This window comes from Myotis davidii, unplaced genomic scaffold (genome assembly GCF_000327345.1).
Source record: "Myotis davidii unplaced genomic scaffold, ASM32734v1 scaffold401, whole genome shotgun sequence".
Classification (NCBI taxonomy): Eukaryota; Metazoa; Chordata; class Mammalia; order Chiroptera; family Vespertilionidae; genus Myotis; species Myotis davidii.
Window position 1 is genome coordinate 1,212,469 of NW_006291020.1, and position 20,001 is coordinate 1,232,469.

Sequence of the window (20,001 nt, forward strand, 5' to 3'; positions counted from 1 at the left end):
GGGGGGTCTGAAGGAGACTGGAAGTCAGGCTCAGCTCCTGGCAGAACCAGCGCCGCCAGCGAGAGCGGGCGCTGGGCCGGCTCCCCAATGTGCTGCTGACGGAGCCTAGGCCGCCGGGGTGGGGGAAGCTGGGTCTCACTCTAGGATTTCACATATAACACGGGGGACCACGAGAGCTCCCTGATGCTAGAACCTGTCTTCCCTTCCTCCTGGAAGTGTCAGGGCCAGCAGGGGGAGGGGCGTCTGCTGTCACAGGCCTCAGCAGCAGCATTTAGTCCACAAGGCGAGAGGAGGACATTGAAAACAGGCAGGTTCCACCCCCAGGGGCTGCTGTCCTCGTAGCCACACACGGCACCGAGCCCTGTCCCGCGGCCAACAGCCATGAGCCGCACCCAACTGCACAGCAGACCAACTGAGTGGCTGCCTCGGACTTCCCTTCCCTGGGCACCCCCTATAGCAGGGGTGGGCAAACTTTTTGACTCGGGGGCCACAATGGGTTCTTAAACTGGACCGGAACAAAAGCATGGATGGAGTGTTTGTGTGAACTAATATAAATTCAAAGTAAACATCATTACATAAAAGGGTACGGTCTTTTTTTTTTTTTTAGTTTTATTCATTTCAAATGGGCCGGATCCGGCCTGCGGGCGGTAGTTTGCCCACGGCTGTCCTATAGGCTCCAGTCCCCCAGCTGCGCTCTGAGGACACACACCTCTCCTGGCCCTGCCCGGCTCTTTCTCATGTCAGAGGAGCACCGAGGGCCCATCCTGTTAGGGGCCGCCAGCCCTTGGTTAGCGCCATGGCCGGCTGTCCCCGGGTAACCAAGAGTTTGAGCCCCCGAGCGCGTCCTTGTCCGAGGTGCACTGGGTCCACTCAGCCATGCGGGCCCCTCCTGTCCCGCCAGCGTGTCCTGACCACCGCGTTGGTGTTTCAGCTTTCCAGTGCAAAGCCCCATCCAGACCCGAGAGGGGCCACGTGAACTGTACCCCCAGCGCTTCCGGGAGCTTCCAGCCCGGCGCCAGCTGTGCGTTCTCCTGCGAGCCGGGCTTCGAGCTGGCAGGACCCGAGAGGCTCCAGTGCGGCCCCGCAGGGCAGTGGGACAGCGGGGAGCCCACTTGTGAAGGTACGGTTTTGTTTTTGTTTTCTTTTAAGATTGAAAAAAAGATTGAAACCCTAATCGGTTTGGCCTGCAGACCAAAGGGTCCCGGGTTCGATTCCGATCAAGGGCATGTACTTGGGTTGCAGGCTCCTCCCCGGCCCGGGCCCTGGTCAGGGCTTGTGCAGGAGGCAACCAAGTGATGTGTCTCCCTCCCATCAATGTTTCTCTCTATCTTTCCCTCTCTCTTCCACTCTCCCTACAAGTCAATGGGAAAATGTCCTCGGGTGAGGATTAACCAAAGGAAAATTTAGAAGATGTATTTATATATAGAACAGCCAGGGAGTCGGGGACTTGGAGACACCCGTGGCTGCCTGAGACAAGCGAACCTCTCATGTGCTTGCTCCCCTTCCAGCTGTGAGATGTGCCCCTGTGTCCCGGCCCCAGAGCGGCTGGGTGCAGTGCCGCCACGCCCCTGCTGGGGAGCTCACCCCCAGCTCCTCCTGCGCCTTCGGCTGCGAGGACGGCTTCCAACTGCGTGGGGCAGCTCGCCTGGAGTGCACGGCTCAGGGACAGTGGACACAGGAGGCCCCCTCCTGCCAAGGTCAGACTGAAGTCAGACTCGCAGGAATAGATGTGGGTCAGTCCTCACAGTAGGGGTGTGCAGGAGGCAGCCGATTAATGATTCACTCTCATCATTGATGTTTCTATCTATCTTTCCCTCTCCCTCCCTCTCCAAAATCAATCCTATCTAAGAAAGAGGGGATATGCTAATTGACCATCATGCCCTCACAAGATGGCAGTGCCCAGTCCCCTCAGCCCTGCCTCATTCAGCCTCAGTCCCTCAGCCCCTTCAGCCCTGCAGGGGAAGGCAGTTGGGGAAGATCATGCCATCAGGGGAGCAGTTAGGGGGCGATCAGGCAGGCAGGCAGAGTGGTTAGGAGCCAGCAGTCCCGGATTGTGAGAGGGATGTCCGACTGCTGGTTTAGGCCCACAGTTGGACATCCCCCGAGGGGTCCCAGATTGGAGAGGGTGCAGGCTGGGCTGAGGGACACCCCATGCCCCCTGCACGAATTTCGTGCTCCGGGCCTCTAGTAAAATATAAATTAAAAAAAAAATGACACCATGTCCATAAGTCGTGCTTGTGCACTGCCTGTCTAGCCAGGGTTAGGAGCTTCCAGGGGATTTTCCTTAACCTCTGCCCGGTCCTTCTCCTGCAGTGGTGCGATGCTCACACCCGGAAGTGCCCGGCAAGGTGGCCGTGAGCTGCGATGGGGAGCTCGTGTTCGGCGCTGAGTGCACCTTCGCGTGCCCGGAGGGATGGACGCTCAATGGCTCGGCGGCTCTGACGTGCGGTGCTGCAGGACACTGGTCCGGGATGCTGCCCACCTGCGAAGGTGAGGCACTTGTTGACGGGGTTGACGGGGTTGTCGGGAGGCGAGAGTGAAGATGGGGGTTATCTGGCTAAAATAATGAAGATCCATTACATCCAAACCGGAAAGGCCAAAGGGTTGGCCAGGTTACTAAGCTGTGAACATGCAATTTAATGGGAATATAGAGAAAACAGAAGAGGTGACATGTTGATAGAATGGGTGGAATATTGACCATCATAAAGGGAGAGCTGGGGTGGGGGGGAATGAGAGAGAGAGAGAGAGAGAGACAGAGAGAGAGAGAGAGAGAGAGGGTCCAGGGTGCATTGTGTGCCGGGAAAGAATGTGGCAATGAGTTGGGCCAGGCTGGGCAGACCTCCCAGGTCTTTAATGCAACGCCTCCTCCCACATACGAACTGCACGGCTCCTCTGCTGTGTCCTGTAATGTGTGTACAAAGCAAAGGGCAGATCCACAAGCAGTAGGACTTTCAAGTCAATTCCTCTCGTGAAGGCTCTTCCCTGTCTCCGCAGACCCCGCCCCGTCCAGCCTGCCCCTGGCCATCGGGCTCTCTACTGCCGGGACCTCCCTCCTGACGTCGGGGTCCTTCCTCTTCTGGCTCCTGAAGCGCCTTCGGAAGAAAGGTGAGGGCCTGTGCACGCACCCCAACCCTGCACCACGCTCTCCACGCGTGAAATCAATAGTCACCGGCAGTCACGTGGAACAGCAGTCTTAGGGGAAGAGTTCACAGCACCCAAGTGGGAAGTTTTAGGAAATGGGTGTCAGTTGCGCTCACATTGCATGACCGTGGGCAGCCCCATGCGTGCTGGGTTCTGTGGCCTCTGAGGCCGTGCAGAGGCCGCCAGGGTCCGTGCTCCCAGGAAAATGGGCAAAATGTCTCTGAAAATGTGTTTGGGGAACAGGTTTCTGTGGCGGAATAAATCGGAGGGGATGCGCAAAGCATCCAGCCACACTTGTGGTTTGTTTGGCCTACGGAGTATTGAAAACTTTTTTGAATTAAGTTCTGATTACAAAATAGGAAATTTCCCGTAAGACCCAGATTAGGGACTGGTCATGAAAAAGTTTACCTCTGGCAAGCTGAGCCTGTGGCTGCGGCTTGTGTGGGAAGCTAGGCCCCTCCGTGAGGTCCGCTTGCACGCTGCCCTACTTGCCGCCAAGCTGTGACATGGGGCCCCCAAAGGCGTTGCGTGTGCCACCCTGAGGGTGAATCAGACTGTTTCTGGACTCGATGTGTCCTTCGAAGTCACTGAGTCCAAATTACGGTTGTCTTTTTCTTGCAGCAAAGAAATTTGTTCCCACCAGGTAAGTTGCGCTCTGCACCTCACGTGCCACTGAGCACCTGCACGCCTTTCTCTCTTCCCGTCGAGAGCAGTGCCTCACCCAGTGTTCTTGTGTGTTCTGCAGCAGCTGCCACAGCCCTCCGTCAGATGGATCCTACCAGACCTTGATTTAAGTCCAAAAGGAGCCAGGTAGGCATTGAAATCACACGCGGTTTTGAGAGGAGACACCCTCTTTACATGTGCTGTTGTTCCTTGAACCCTCCCAAATCTGCCAGTTTCTAGAGTGAAGGTGAGGGGTCACCCCTTCAGGGGATTTTATGGACTGTGGTTTCATGTGTTTGTAGCAGGAGAGGAAAGGAACCAGGCTCTGGCCACATTGAGTCAGTTCATTTATGGAAGTTAATAATAATGACGTTAATAGCTAACCTTTATATGGCAGGTTATATCCTAGGAACTGTTCTGAGCTAGGATTCTATGTGATGGGGCTATTACTATATTTATTATTATATAGATGGAGAAAATGAGGCACTTGCATAAAATCTCAAAGCTAGTAAGTGGTGTGGCCAGGATTCATACCCGGGCAGTTTGGTTCTAGCATCGGTGACCTTCACCACTCTGCTCTGTTTTCTGAGACTTTGAAAGGGTCAAGTCTCCTCCAAATGCTTTTTAAAAAATTAGGGCCTTTTGTGTGCAGTTTTAGGTTCTTAGGAAAAGTGAGCAGAAAGCACATGCTTCCAACATACCCTGACTCCCACCCCCCATTTCCTCTATTATTAACATCTTGTGTTAGTATGACATTGTGGTACAATTTGTGGGCCGACATTGTTACATTATTAACTAAAGTCCACAGTCTTCATTAGGGTTCAGTCTTGGTGTTGTCTATCCTAGGGGTTTTGACAAATATATGACACAAATCCACCCTTATAGACTCATACAGAATGGTTGCACTAAGCTAACAGAGTAGGATGTGCTGTTCATGTTTGCACTACCCCAGTGAGAGTGCATACAGTGAACAGAAGATGAATTCTGTTGTCACTCTTCTTATGCAGAATATTAAGTGTCCTGATGATCTGCACTCTTGTACCTGCAGGAACACAGGTAAAGGAGGGAATGAGAGCGATGCCCTGAGGACAGCAGAGAGCTCTCCTTGGATCTCAGAACTTTGTCACCTACTGCAGCTGGACTGCAGTGCCCCTGAGAACTTCAAAGGACCAAAGTCCCGCGGGAAAGGCCAGCCTGCCAGCAAAATAACTCAATTTCCTTTGTCCTGTTCCAAGGATCTGGAAAGTGCTGGATACAGGGGGAAGGATATTCTCTTCCAGACAAAAGCAAAGAGCCCAAGGCTCTGGAGTCTCAGAACTCCTTTTCTAGCTCTCCCTCACTCCTGATGAAATCTGGGTGGAGAAACCCAGTATTTTGTGACATTATTTCTTTTGTCCTTCATCTCTCTATATAAAAGCCTAAGTGACTAAATGACCGGTTGACCAGTTGCTATGACGCACACTGACCTCCAGGAGGAAGACATTCAACACAGGAGGTGCCCCCTGGTGGTCAGTTGGCTCCCACAGCGGGAGCGTCATTAGCTGACTGTCCCATCCCAGTGGCCCACCATCCCAGCGGCAGCCACTTACCCCCTCAGTAGTCCTGCAGGTCCAATCTCCAGAGAACGGACCAGGCACTGATGGTCTGGTGCCTCCAGCACGATCCCGTTAGCGCCCCGGCCTCCTGGACGTCAGCTTCGGGCACCGCAGCCGCTTCCCCTCCCTAGATGCTTCACGAGGAAGAAATATATAAAAGTGGCCACCAGGTGCCTCCTGACAACCAGTGGGAACATCAGCAGAATGAATCCAGATCCTGGACCAGCAAGAGCATCCCGTCCGAAGGCCCGCCTGAAGGGCTGATCACATCCCGGCCACCCCCCTTGGGGAGGGCGCCCAATCAGGACTGACTGGGTGTGAGCCCGCGGCAGGTGCAGTGGGGCCGGGATGAGCGGGAGCGGCAGGCAGGAGCAGCAGGCAGCGTTGGACTGCCGGTTTCAGCCCGATCCCCGCAGGCCACCCTGAGGGACCCCAGCCATGCACGAATTGGTGCACCGGGACTCCAGTAGTGTTATAACTGCTGGTTACAAAGTTGCTGTCATGGGCTGAATGAAAATTGTCAAAAGTTTAGAGGAAACCAATTGTACAAAGATAGTCTGTTACTGACATGAAAAAAAACAATAACCCACACCTGCATGGAGATCACTAAACTAAGCCTGGACCACTGTGTAAGGTATTCTTAGAGGTAGTATTCTTCTGAATTGCATGGAGTATGTATTCCATGATTCTTAATTCAGCACTACAAGTGTTGTAGGCACTTTAACATATGTAAGTGTTAGGACTTTCCTAGATCACCACCTCTTTATTAACAAATTCTAATGTTGCGTCTGCAGTGGCTATATTTCAATAAAGGGCAAATCCTATCCCCTGACAATGTACAATGGTAACCAGTGTACATGGTTAATTTTTTTCCTACAGTTGCTTTTAAAAAACGGAGTAGTACCGGGTGAGTAAAAGCTAAGCGGCAGACGCTGTGCACGGTCAGTTAATTTTTCAGAAACTTGTGGTTTCCATGATGAAAAACTTCCAGGAGACCACATGTTCTGATTTGGTAACAGCCTACACGCAAATGAATGAAGGGACCCTTTCGTGAATGCCTTTGTTGAAAAAGCACCCACCTGTAGGAATAAGGATGTGCTTTGCATCCCCAAAAAGATGTTTGTCGGATGTTGATGTGTCAGCATACAGTTCTTGACGAGTGCAAGGCCCTAAGTCCACGATAGGACCCTGCCCGTGTCCTGGGTTCACCCAGCGGGTTTGCACAAAGTGAAGATGTTGAATAATTATTTCCCAGTTGTTTTCTTGTGTGTTAGGCTGTTCTTAAAGGGAGGGAAGCCTGGATGAGCAAGTATTTATATTCGTGTAGAAAGCAGCTCAAAAGTCCTAAGGAGTCCAGTTGTTGATCGCTGGCCCTGAGAAGTGCTGTCAGTGACTGCAGGCTGCTTCAGCCTCGCCGGTGTGAGGGTCACAGCTCCCTCACACCCCCGTCGCCTCTGTATGTGCCGAGGAAGCCACGCTCAGAGGCGCTTTGGCGCCTTGGCCCAGGCCAAGCCAGAAGTAAGAGGAGAGGCGACAGGAGTCAGGACGGCAGGGGTTTTGAGGGCCAAGGACTCTGGGATACAAGAGAAAGAGGATGCATGTGAAATGTGTGATCAGACGACATAGGAAATGAAGGACCATTGTATCTGAAACTGTTCCAATGCAAATGTGCATGTTATTGAGTTGGAAATAGCGGTGTGAGATGTAAGTGTGTCTGTGTTTTATAAAGTATTTTAAATTATGATTTAAAATATTTTGCAATTTTTAAAGTATGTATTTATTTAAACTTATGTCATACTTATTGTATTTGATATGGCACTCTAAAGTTTGGTAGTAAACATGTTTATATGTATCTCTGTGTACGGCCTCTTTCTTAACAATTCTGTGCTATTTGGGTAAAACTCACACACCATAAAATTCGCCCTTTTAAGTGTAAAATCCAGTAGTTTTTGTATATTCACAAGATCCTGCAGCCATCCCCACATGTAACTCCAGAGCACATCTATCTCGCCCAAAAGAAACCCAGTACCCACCAGTCGTCACCCTCCCTCCCCCTCCCCCCACCCCAGCCCCTGTAAACAGGAACCCACTTTTGCCTCCATGGACTTGCCTGCTCCAGACATTTCACGTAAGTGGAATCGTGTGGCCTTGTGTCTGGCGTCTTTCACTCAGGATAACGTATTCAAGGCTCATCCACTCTGTAGCATGTGTGGGACTTCATTCCTTTTTATGGCTGAGGAATCCCCTACTGTATGGCCATGCCACACTTTCTCTCCCCATCTGCCAGCTGGTGAGCATCCGGGTTGCTGCTGCACTTTGGCTGCTGTGAATGATGCTGCTATAAACTTCTTGTACATGTTTTTGAGTAGACTTATGTTTTCAGTTCTCTCGGGCGTGCAATTGCCGGGCCATATGGTAACTCCATGTTTCATTTTTTGAGGGGCAGCCAAACTGTTTTGTAAGAGGGCTGCACCCTTCTACCCCGCTCCCGCAGTGCCCGAGAGCTCCAGTTTCTCCACACCCGTCCAATACTGGCTATTACTGTCTGTCTTCTTGGCTATCACCACACCCATGGGCCCCTGCACCCATACTGCACAGTTGTCTGGAAAATATGAATGCTCTGGAAAAGGTAAGGAAGGTCCATGGAACAAAGTCCGTATGCTGGAGGCTTTGCCTCATGCCCGTCTCTGATCTCAAGTTGCTCAAGTTAGACAATTCACCTTCATTTACTCTGCAGACTTGTTTTCCTCCAGGCCCAGGGCCAGCCTAGTTTCTCTGCTCCCTCTTCTCCCCCAAAAAGATGTCTCCTGTCTTCTGAAAGGTGTCATCCCACGAGGCCTGGTGTGTGCCAAGCGGAACACCTCCTTGTTATCAAAGACTCAAAACATCTGACATTTCTAAGAAAACGTGGTTTGATTGTTGACTTGGTTGTCCAGGCTGAAAACAATTGTGGTTATGGCACTGTCACCGGCTACAGTGGGTTTCACTGTGGTTTTATACTTCATCTTAGCTCAGAAGTTCTACTTAAGAGAAAAAGTAAAGAAAAAATGAAAACCAGGCTAGATCCTGCTGGTGAGGCTGTTTCCCTGGAGACCGAGATAGCAGCCCAGGAGGCAGCCTGTGACTGTTGGCTTTCCCGGCACAGAGTGACGCAGCAAACTGCACAAACACAATGTGTGCAGCCCGGCCGGCGTGGCCCTGTGGTTGAACATGGACCTATGAACCAGGAGGTCACAGTTCAATCCCTGGTCGGGGCACATGCCCGGGTTTTGGGCTCCATCCCCAGTGTGGGTCATGCAGGAGGCAGCTGATCAATGGCTCTCTCTCATTATTGATGTTTCTCTCTCCCTTCCTCTCTGAAATAAAAAAAAAAACACATATAAAAAAAGCAAAACGAAAAGCAACAACAAATTAAATGTGTGCAGAAGGAATGCAGGGGCCCGGGGACATGGACATGGGCCAGTGAGAGCAGAGTGAGGAGGGGAGCAGCTCTGGGTTGGCAGGTAGCTTCCATGGAAGACAACACACACCTACGCGTTCCAGAGTTAGACTAAGTGTCCACCCGCCATCTGGGCCCAGCAGGACCACCGCTCCCGGCCACCTCCTTCCTCAGCCGGAGTGGAAGCCCCTCCGCTGGCCTGTCACCTTCTAGACAGCTCATCAGGCAACGCCTCCTGACCCACCTGCTCTCCTTCCCAAGCACCGCCTTCACCCTCTGGACTGTTCCCCGCCAATCGGCCAGCCCCCACCCTCCAGTTCCTCTCCAAACCCCTCTCACCCTGCTGTCCCCACAGCCGGGCCTGAGACAGGCCCCACAGATCTCTCCAGGGCACGTCTGCTCTCTCACGCCCACACCTCAGTGGTGGGAGGCAGGGGTGACCTCCTTTACGGTGAGGGTCTCTTACTGATCTTTGTTCTTCTAACCCATTTTAAAAAATATATGTTTATTGATTTCAGAGAGGAAGGGAGAGGGAGAGAGAGAGAAACATCAATGATGAGAGAGAATCATTGATTGGCTGCCTCCTGCATGCCCCCTACTGGGGGGCAGGGGGATGAAGACTGCAACCTGAGCATGTGCCCAGACCAGACCAGGAATCAAACTGTGACCTCCTGGTTCATAGGTTGATGCTCAACCACTGAACCACGCTGGCCTGTCTTCTAAAAATGAAAAGAAGAATTAAAATAACCCTGTTTCCTTGGAGCACACGACACCGAGTTCACCACCTCATTGCAAAGACTCCAGCCCCTGGTCCTCCTCACCCTCAAGCACTCCTGCATCCTGTGCGACCTCGCCCAGGTGCACCGCAGTCCACTGTCCGTGTTCTCCGTTCTCCATCATTCTTCTCCCTCCGCCTGGCTGCCTCTCCCGGACACGGCCTCACCCGTGCCGTCACCGAGCTGCATCCACTCTAGAATCACAGGCGCTCTCGGGTCCGAGGGGAAGTCTGAGGCCAGTTTGGTGCATGTAAATTGGGAGGTGGAGTAAACCACTAATGGAGATGTCGGGGAGGTGTCTGATGGGCCCGGGGGTCGTTCCCGGGGCAGAGGAGTGTCCTGGGTGGAAACAGATATCGGAAGTGAGTGGCATTTAGACGGCATTCAGGTTCAGAGACCGGGTCGGGCCATCGAGTCCACGGGGTAAACGAGAGAAGAGCAGCGAGTGCTGGGGCACCCACAGGCTTGGGGGTCGGGGAGCTGAGGGAGCATCAACCAATGAAATGGAAGGACAGTGGGTGAGGTGGGGAACAAGGAGCCGACTGGCCGAGGGAGGTGAGGATGGAGACCTGGCTGTGGGCTCAGTGAAGGGAGGACCCAGGCCCTGGCGTGGCTGAAAGCCCGGCTGACAAGGTCAGGAGAGAACGGGAGGGGAGGCCTTAGAAACGCAGTCTAGACACTGCTTTGGGCTGTAGGTGGAGATGGGCACTTCGTGGGTCCCCTCGGCCCCGGCTTGATCCCTATGTAACACGCCTTCCGAGCTCCTGCCTGGAGGAGAGCCGTGCAGTAACCACACGCACAGGCTCGAGCGGGGCTGGTCCCAAACCCCAGGTCTCTTCCTTTCCTACCTTCCCGGGACTTTAAAACCAGGGATAGTTATAGTACCTACTGCGGGGTTTTGTCGTTAATCTCTATAAGGATTAATAAGGCAATAAACATGGAGTGTTGAGATCTACAGCTATTGTTGTTATTATTGTCTTTTCAAAAATGCAAATCCGATTGTCAGTGACTCCCCCTCCCACTGCCCCCCCTCATTCGGGTCCTGATTTCATATGCAGTGTATCTCCTTCACATGATACACTCGGGGGTACAGATAAGGGCATTTGTAGGCCCCCAAACCCCGAGGGCCGAAAGCCAGAGCTGCTCTGCAGGTCAGGGCTTAACTTTAGGGGTGCCATGGACAAGGACGTCCACTAGGGGGTGAGCAAGGGGCAGGAAGGCACCCTCAGGCAGTTACAGGTGAGCCCTAGGCAGTCTAAGGGACATCCTAATGTGTCTGAAGTACTTTTTGATAGTGTGGTGTTTGCAGTTATCAGGTGCCTCTACCATGGATAGCGAAGAGTTGGCCCAGTGTTGATAGAAAAAGAAAGAAGAGAGACAGAGAGATAGAGGGAGACTGGGAAAGAGGAGAAGAGGGAGGGAGGAGGGGGAGGAAAGGGAGGGAGGGAGGAGAAAAGGGAAGAAGGAAGGGAGGGAGGGAGGAAGGAGGCTGGGAGGAGAGAAGAAGGGAGGAGAGAGAGGATCTAACAACAGCACCTTGGTCAGACCTCTGTTTTTCTAGGGGAGGTGACGGAGGTCAGGAAAGAGGTGGGGAAAGAGGAGCTAGCAGGGGGGTGGGGTGGGGAGGAGGAGGATGTGAGACTGCGTTAGAGAAATGAGAGAAAGCAGCCCTTCTGGGACACTCACACAGTGAGCAGCGCAGCCTCGCCCGGGCCAGGACAGGAGCCCCCGGAGCAGAGCCGGGACGTGGGGCGGCAGAGGGACCGGACCGGGACGGTGCAGACATGGTGAGCTCTCAGCCTGAGAGGCCTCAGCTGCTCTGCAGAGCCTCTCCTCGGGGTTGCAGAGGCGGGTGGCAAAGGACAGGAGGCAACACATTTCCTTTTGGGGTTGAAAAGCCAGGAGCTAAACCTGCCGGGGCCCCTAGAACCCCCTCTCACGGTGCTGACTCCCCCTCGCTCTCTCGGCTGAGACTCGGGGCTCCCTGGTTGCAAGGAGCAGCCTTGCGGGCAGGCAATGTGTGGTCTCGCCCTCCGAGTTGCTCAAAAGGCATCTCTTTTTACTTGAAAGAGATGGAACTGCTTTTCTTTCTGGTGTCTGTCTGTCTGTCCAATTCTTTTAGGAATTGGACGCATCATAACCAAGTGGGAGATTCTAACATTCAACCTCAATGTCAACAGTCCATTAGACACTAAGGGACACTTTAAAACAATCCATACTAAGGGTCAAGTGGTTCCATCTGGCAGCTGAGCAGAGAAGCGGGTACAAAACATTCCTGAAATATAGGAAAAGTCAGAAGAGTAACAAGCAGCACCTTGAGGCTAAGGCATGAAAATAAAGGAGCCACGTATCGGTTTGGAGGCAAATTTAATGCTCCTCTTTCATCCGCGTCTGAGGAATCAGTGCCTTCGGCCGGGTTTCGTAAGCCCATGTGTTTCCATTCGAACTCTAGGGACGGGGTTGGAGCCTCCTCAGGGGGCTGTGCCCGTGGGATTTAAGAGGGTACGTCTGTGTTTTATCTGCAGCCATCGCCACGGAAGCGTTGGAGCTCTCAGAGGGCCTTGGAGCTGTGGGTGTGGACAGCGCTCTGCTGGGGTACGTTCTGCCATTTGTGTATTGCTGAGCCTTTGTTACGTGTGTCCACTGGGTGTGCAGAGCCACAGGGAAATGATTAGGCAGACACTGTTCATTCCACCCTCCGTGAAGCTCTTTCTTCCTCTCATCTTCGGGCCTTTCCCAGAAGTCCCTTGCCCCTGCCACACCCTTGGCTGCAGGCCCAAATCCTGACGAACCCACCAAGATCTGAGTTAGGAAGGAAGAAGGCCATTAAGAAATATCTAACAGGGAACTCACAATCTATACCAGATAGCTAGCACTGCGCCTTCTATGATTCACCGACAGTTCAGCGGACATCAGTTCTACAGTTAAAGTGTGAGCTTTTAAAGGGCCAGCCCTTTACATATTTTTTGATCCTTCTCCCAGCGATGTGACAAATGCTAGGTCTGATTCTTCAAGAGTGTTGGCAGTTGTTTGGAGCATTCCCATTGCCGCAGTAAGCTAATGTCTTCTGACTCCCTGGCTTGAAATTCCAGCTCTGGCCAAGCAAACGCGCTTCTCTCGGCCCCTCACACGTTCCTTGTACCATGTCTGCCCATGGCCCCTGGGGCCCTGGTGAGTCCCTGCTGTGTGCCAGGCACTGATCTTGGCACTGAAGGTCCAGAGAGCAGTGAGCCGAACGGTTTCCTCCCTCCAGAACTGGCCTTCTGGTGGAATGCCCCTTCACAGCTTGGTCCACATGTCCATGCTAGGACATTCCTTACTCATGAATCCTATGTGTCATTTCCAATATGTTTGACTTGCTCCAGATTAATTATGTTTTCTTTGCATCTGTTATGCCTCATTTAGAATCTGTAGGAGATGGTAAAATTGGACCTGTTTTCTGTGATATTTCTCCATGGCATTGGCCCTACGAGGGTGAAAACTCAATCAGTGTTGATGGCTGTGAAAATGTTTACTTCACGGAAGGGCAGTGCTTCACAGATCATACATGCTTAGAAGGGTCCATGTTACCACGAGGTCATTGTGTGGCTACGTGTTTGTCTTGGTTTCTTCATAGCGCTCATAGTTGAAGCACCATGATGATCACACACCATCAGTTGACATCTCTGTGTCCAGGACACGATCTAAATACATTTCACAATCCTGCACCGTTTGGTTTTGGATACATTTGTTGTTGTTACGTAGTTAGATGTCTAAGGCTTGGGCTGTGGATGGAAGTTTTTCCAGAAGCAGTTCTTCCTGCACTAAATGATATCTTTCTGATACAAAAGACATCACTTAGAAATATATCATTATTCCTGTCTTCATTTTACTTCTCTCCGAGAAGTGTAAGTGCTGGCCTTTAGGAAAGTATCCTGGGATTAAAAACAAAAGGCAGTAAATCTTAGAGATATAGGTTATACTTAAATTACTTTTAAACGATGGACAGCTACTAAGGTAAACACCAATTTCTGAATTATGTTGGTTACATTTCACTTGAAAGAATTTGGAGAAAAAAATTATTTCACGTAAATAAATCTAGAAAGCCACCAAATTTGTCTAAAATAGAGCTATGTACAAAAGTGGTCTGTATTGTGGTGAAACGTGATTGGGACTAGCAGGGGTGTTTTCTACTTCAAACCTGCGAATGACTCATTCTGCACCAAGGCGGTAACTTACACCTTTGCTGAGTCGGTTTCCTCATGTCCCAGGAGCGGGCTCAGCCTGGGTTAATCCTCCGGGGGGTGTCAGCTGGGACTGAGGTGTACACTCTCGCCGATGTCTTTCAGCTTTCTCTGCCTACCATGGGGCCGACGGCTGGACTTACCATCATTCCAAAGAACCCATGAACTGGCCAAAAGCTAGAAGGTACTGCCAACAAAACTACACCGATCTGGTTGCCATACAGAACAAGGGGGAGATTGAGTACCTGAACAGGACGCTGCCCTTCAGAAACACCTACTACTGGATTGGGATCCGGAAGGTGGCAGGCGTGTGGACCTGGGTGGGGACCAACAAGTCCCTCACGGCCGAAGCCGAGAACTGGGGCGTTGGGGAGCCCAACAACAAGAAGTCGAAAGAGGACTGCGTGGAGATGTACATCAAGAGGAACAAGGACGCGGGCAAGTGGAACGACGACGCCTGCCACAAGCCCAAGGTCGCCCTGTGCTACACAGGTAGGGAGGCCCGTGGAGAGAGCCAGGACTCGCCAGGGATGTTGGGCAGAGCGCCTGGTGCTTTCTGAAGTCAGCTCAGGCCTCCAGGCAGCTCGACCAGTCACTGCGGAGCCTTCCTGGAGTGCGAGGCTGGTCCCAACGCCCCAAAGCTGTGCCCCTAAATCCATTTACATCCAGATGAAACGTGTACAGCCCCAGCTGGTTTTGCTCAATGGCTAGAGCATCCCCCTGCAGGCTGAAAGGTCCCTCTCGGGTTCGATTCTAGGGCAAGGCACATGCTCAGGTTGTAGGCTTGATCCCCAGTAGAGGGCAAGCAGGAGGCAGCCAATCAATGATTCTCTCTCATCATTGTTGTTTCTCTCTCTCCCTCTCCCTTTCTCTCTGAAATCAATAATAAAAATATATTTAAAAAAGTAACAGACATGTATTAAGGGTAATTATGTTCCTGAAAAGCTAAAAACTGTAAAACAATACCTCTCTCTGAAATCAATAATAAAAAAATATATAAAAAAAAAAAAAGACAAGCCGTGTGTAAGGAGGAAGGACTAGCCAGTGGTTCTCACCCTCGGCTGCACATTAGAATCACCTGGGAATCTTTTTAAAATCCTGATTTCTGGGCCTCATCCTCTGGAGCTTCTTTCTTTGTTATGGGATGGGGCCACAACATTAGCAACAAAGAAACAGAATTTCCAGAGGATGGGGCCCAGAAATCGGGATTTTAAAAGGATTCCCAGGTGCTTCTCATGTGCAGCCAAGGTTGAGAACCACTGCTAGACCATCAGGGTCCCTGAGAAGAAGGCGGGGAAGGGCGGGGAGCTGAGCCTCACATCACCTCAGCGTCCTCGCTGCAAAGCAGGGCCTGGTGTGGCGCTGCCTGTGGCTGAGCACGTGCTTCATTGTCGCTGGTTATAAGCTCCACAAGGGCCATGGCCACCGCCCCAAACAGCCCAGATTCTTTTCCGAGTCATATTTTAACAGTGAAACACCGTTCATTGGGTCCCTGGCAAATGGGACTCCCTGATACTTCAGCAGGTTTGGACTTTTTCATCTTTCTATAGTTCTTTCTGTGAAGAAAGGGATTGCCAAGCAACCTGACTGCAGAAATGATTGGGCATCACGTAGTCTGCTCATTACATTAAAAACAAAGTAATTTCAAGAGTTTCAACGTATATCCCTAAGACTTCCCAAAACGCTACGGAGTATTAGCATTGGCGAATTCATTTGCAAAATAAACGTGTATGGCTATAGGGCCAGCATATGACGTAAATAAAAATGTTAGCAGTTGGTTTTTATGCAGAGGTACTGGGGATATACAGAGAAGGTCTCCTGTGTGGCAAATTAGTCTCAGCCAGAAAGTTATCTAAAAGTCTAAGAAAATGACTATTCGTACTACAAAGTAATCACATTAAAATATTTTCTTCCTGATCCCCTTAAAGCTTCGTGCCAGCCCTGGTCCTGCAGCGGCCACGGTGAATGCGTGGAAACCATCAACAACAACACGTGCAGCTGTGACGCGGGCTATTACGGGCCCCAGTGCCAGTTCGGTAAGCCCTTTCCCCCAGTGGCTTCTTCCTGTGTGAGCCGCGGGGTTCCTGCAGCTGTGGAAGTGGGTTGGGACAGTAAGGTACCAGCCATTCTGAGAAATGAGAAGTTCTGATCAGAAGGCTGGGCTTGCGAAATGTGGGCACCTTTCCGTAAAGATTTCATAAGTCAGGATGAAGTTTCAATTCTCTTCTCAACAAGCCTTTCCCCGAGCCACAGAGAACACGGGGTCAGGAGGACAGTGACAAATCAGGTGTGGCAGATTCCTGCTTTTAGAAACTCATACCTAAAGTCTGAGAGACACGGAAACATTTGTTGTTAGAAGGGCAAGTTACCCAGAAGGTAACCTCGCTTGTTTACGTTAATCCTCAAAGTCATACCAAGGCAAGACCAAAAAGAAGAGTTCATTTACATAATGGCATACAGTACATATAGGTCAGAGATATATAATAATACATACAACACATTCATTTGGGCTGGGTATTTCAGAAGATATAAAGGCAAATCTATTATAGATTCTGCCCTTAGAGGATTTACAGTTACCTGGTGGAAATTATATATGCTCATAAATTTGGTTTTCTTGAAAGCAAGGTAAGCCGGGGTAAGTTTGCAGGGACTGGAAACTGCCTAGTGAAGCAATCTGGCCTTTATTTAACAATGGGAGGCTACTGGTATCTTTTTTTACTGACTTTATTGGGGTGACATTGGTTCATACCTGTTATAGGTTTCAGGTGTACAATCCTACATCATCTGAGTATTGTATTGTGTGTTCACCACCCCAGGTTTAGTCTCCTTCTGTCACCATTTATCCCCCCTCTTGCCCTGTTCAACCTTCCCCACCCCCCTTTTCCTCTGGTAACCACGGCACTGTTGTTTGTGTCTGTGAGGGGTTTTTCTCCTGCCGCTTAGTATCGTAACGCCTGCATCTAGGGCAGTTATCCTAGACGCAGTGCAGGAGATGGCGTGGGTAGCAGAAGGGAGACAGTGAGAGGATCGTGAGGATCCTCTTGAAATCGCGCAGAGTCGTGGTGGTAGAAACAGAAAGGGAAGAAGATACAGGTTCAAAGGAAGGAGCCTTTGACCCAGTCAACTCACTACCGAGAGACACATCAAATCCTTCCACAGAATTGGTGGAGTTTCAAAACTATGTTTGAAGTATCTGGTGCATAAAATATAAGGTGATAAACAGGGGGGAAAAGCAGTGTTTGTAAAGAATAAAGAATTGAGGCTGAAGTAAATTTAAATGTCAACCAGCTGGAACGGATCTACCTCATTTCACTCGATTGCAGAGCCATGACTCCTACCCAACTCTACACCCTCACTCCATTCCAAAGCTTTGTTTTCTAATTCTTTCATCGTTGGCATGTCCATTCCCTTGTTGAACATTTAATCCTTTTTTTTTTTGTCTTGACTTCCATCGTATCACTCTTTTCTGGTTTTCTTTCTACCTGTGATAATTTCTCTTCAGTTTTCTTCACAGGCACGAACCCAAGCCCACACTATTGTTATGTCTCATCTTCTATCTCTTGTCCATTGTTCTTTTGACTCTCTACGCTCCCTTTGGTCAAACGTACCAACTTCTGTGAATTCACGAATCTATGTGAGCTTGGACTGATGACCTGTTTCCAGCCTTGAACTCCAAATATACAAGCATATCCTTGGGATGCCCACAGAGTGCAAAGCCACTGTCCCAGCAGCTTTCCATTGTATCCCTCATCTTTGTGTGTGGTACCACCATTCATGCGAGTGCTCTGGTATGTGGCTCTCTCACCAGCCCTACGTGTACGCACAGTAACACACTACTCATTTTAATACAGTATTATTGTTTCTCCAATTTGTCTCCTGCTTGTCAATTCTACTGCCACTGCCCTCATCAACCTCTTCCTAGATGATTGCCTAGTTTTTGGGCTGTAATCCACGACTTTCGATGAGTGCCCTTCAAATATGCACACTACGGGCAGGCCGATCAATTGAAAACAATCAAACAAACATCACCTGTCTGTGGCCACCCACCCTTTCATGTCCACCTGTCACTTGTCCTACAGGATAAAATTCTAAACTCCTCGAGGCCTAGAGTGATGCTGCTGTAAGTGGGTGCTCATAAAATCAATGAAAAAAGGCAACAGCATTTTGTCTTAGCTCCTATCTTTCTCCCTAATCTCATTTCACTCCTCCTGCCGCCCCCCATCTCCTCTTTTCTTTTAGTGACATCAGGACGCTCACAGTTCTCCACACTGACCTTGTGAGCTCTGTATCTCGTCAATTACTCATGGATTTCTCTCTCGGTTTGCACATGGCTAATCCACCACGTGCAAACATTGAAGGCATTGTTCAGGGACCATTTCTTTCAGGAAGCTTTCTGAGGACCCCCTTAGGCGAAGTGCCCCTATTTTTGTTCTAATACCTTCACGTATATCTTCCTTACGTACCCGCATTGCTGAGCCATCTATGCACGTGTCTGTATCCCCTGGCAGACCGACCACACAGGAAGTTGGTGCACATCTTACCTGTCATTGCATCTGTAGGATGGAGACTGTGCCTGGAGTGTATCAGGCACTTGCTTGTGGGCAGGGATTGAACTGGGCAATGTAATTCACTTTAATTTGGACTTGGACTGGATATGAAAAAATATAAAAAATCTTCCAATTCCTTGGATCCATTCCTTGTTGAAATATCAGGAGCAGGATCACAACAATGGCTCAAACTTCATAAAATACAAGGCACGAGAGTTGCAATATTGGCCCAAATAACATGGCAGAGCCTAAAATTGGAGACTGACTTTCAGCCTGAATGTGATCCACTGCACCACCGACCAGAGCAGGGAAACGGATGCGGCTTCTGCAGAGGGCTGTCCTACCAGAGGAGCTGAGGCCTGGCACCGGCTAGGGAGGGTGAGGCAGAGTCCAGGCGGAGACGCTGCTTAAAGACTAATTACAGACACCCCCTCTTCTTCCAAACCTCCCATCGCAACGCCCTAATATTCTCCATAATCTCCAGACCGAGCTGGTCATTCCCACTTAAACCCGTGTAGGTGCACAAATTCTCTCCCCAGATAATGCTACAGATAACAAGAAGATGAGTTCATGCTTAATTAAACTTCCCGTGAGCCAGGCTCTATCCTAAGTCCTTGCCCTGCATTCTATCATTTAATTCCCACACCAACTCCAGAAAGTGTGTTTAGTCAGTCGAGCTGACAGGGTTCCTGGCCCTCTCACCTCCCAATGCTGTCTCTCTTCTTATTCAAGTGACGCAGTGTGCGCCCCTGGAGGGCCCAGAGCTGGGCGCCATGGCCTGCAGCCACCCGCTGGGGGACTTCAGCTTCAGCTCGTGGTGTGCCTTCAATTGCTCCGAGGGAACAGAGCTCGCCGGGGCAGAGGAAACCACCTGTGGGCCCTTTGGGAACTGGTCATCTCCAGTGCCCACCTGCCGAGGTGAGCGCTGTCCCGGGCTTTGTCACGCAGCCCTGGGTTCCCACCGAGAGGACACGCACCGGGTCTTGCTAAGAGGCCTGGACCCTCTGCTGGAGCATGACTTAACCTTAGTCTACACTGTGATGCTGCTCAGAGGGGTAATTGTTACTCAAACTAAGGAGAAAAACTGTGAACAAAAAATACCAACCCAATACCTCCGGAGCCCTCCCACAGTCCGTGAGCGCTTTTCAGCAGTCACCGTGGTTACACCTGTCTTTCCCTCCCCGTTGTCAGGGCGTACACCATCCATCTTGCTGAAATCTGGGTTGTTCTCTCCTCTCCAAACACCTGTTTTATGTGGTGTCCTTCCTAACACCAACCGATTTCCTTCTCCGAGAGCAGAGCTCCTTTTTAAAAAAATTGTTTTATTTGTTTATTCTCAAAATCGTTTTTTAGCTTTTCTCCTTCAGGAGCCCTCAGGAGAGTAACAACTGCTGTAAAAACAAAAACACAGCGTCCTGGTCTTTCTCCACCCGAAATAGGGTGGATGTTTCCTTTTAGCTGGCGAGGTGATCTGCTTGCAGGAGGAGACTGAGGGGTGGGGAGCAGTTTTGGTTACATTTTCTGCATTGATGCTTCTGACTCACTTTTAGTTTAAGTGGTTTAGTTCTCAAAAGAACTGTCAGAATCATTTATTGAAATCATAGCACTTGGTGAGAG

The 20,001-nt window shown here is 50.5% G+C and overlaps 2 protein-coding genes across 2 annotated transcripts in view; both read left to right on the top strand.

Moving 5' to 3' along the window:
* The window catches only part of SELE (selectin E), a 9,982-nt gene extending 4,700 nt beyond the window's left edge, over positions 1-5,282 (top strand). Inside the window, exons 6-12 of the mRNA XM_006764206.2 lie at positions 932-1,120; positions 1,509-1,697; positions 2,314-2,490; positions 2,995-3,105; positions 3,763-3,784; positions 3,887-3,951; positions 4,853-5,282. Coding sequence (XP_006764269.1) covers positions 932-1,120; positions 1,509-1,697; positions 2,314-2,490; positions 2,995-3,105; positions 3,763-3,784; positions 3,887-3,935 — 737 coding nt within the window. The 3' untranslated portion in view covers positions 3,936-3,951; positions 4,853-5,282. The remainder of the gene's footprint in view (positions 1-931; positions 1,121-1,508; positions 1,698-2,313; positions 2,491-2,994; positions 3,106-3,762; positions 3,785-3,886; positions 3,952-4,852) is intronic.
* Positions 5,283-11,243: 5,961 nt separating this feature from the next.
* SELL (selectin L) overlaps positions 11,244-20,001 on the top strand; it is a 19,610-nt gene continuing 10,852 nt past the window's right edge. The window contains exons 1-5 of the mRNA XM_006764171.2: positions 11,244-11,401; positions 12,140-12,209; positions 13,943-14,329; positions 15,766-15,873; positions 19,117-19,302. Of these exons, the coding sequence (XP_006764234.1) occupies positions 11,399-11,401; positions 12,140-12,209; positions 13,943-14,329; positions 15,766-15,873; positions 19,117-19,302 (754 nt within the window). The 5' untranslated portion in view covers positions 11,244-11,398. The remainder of the gene's footprint in view (positions 11,402-12,139; positions 12,210-13,942; positions 14,330-15,765; positions 15,874-19,116; positions 19,303-20,001) is intronic.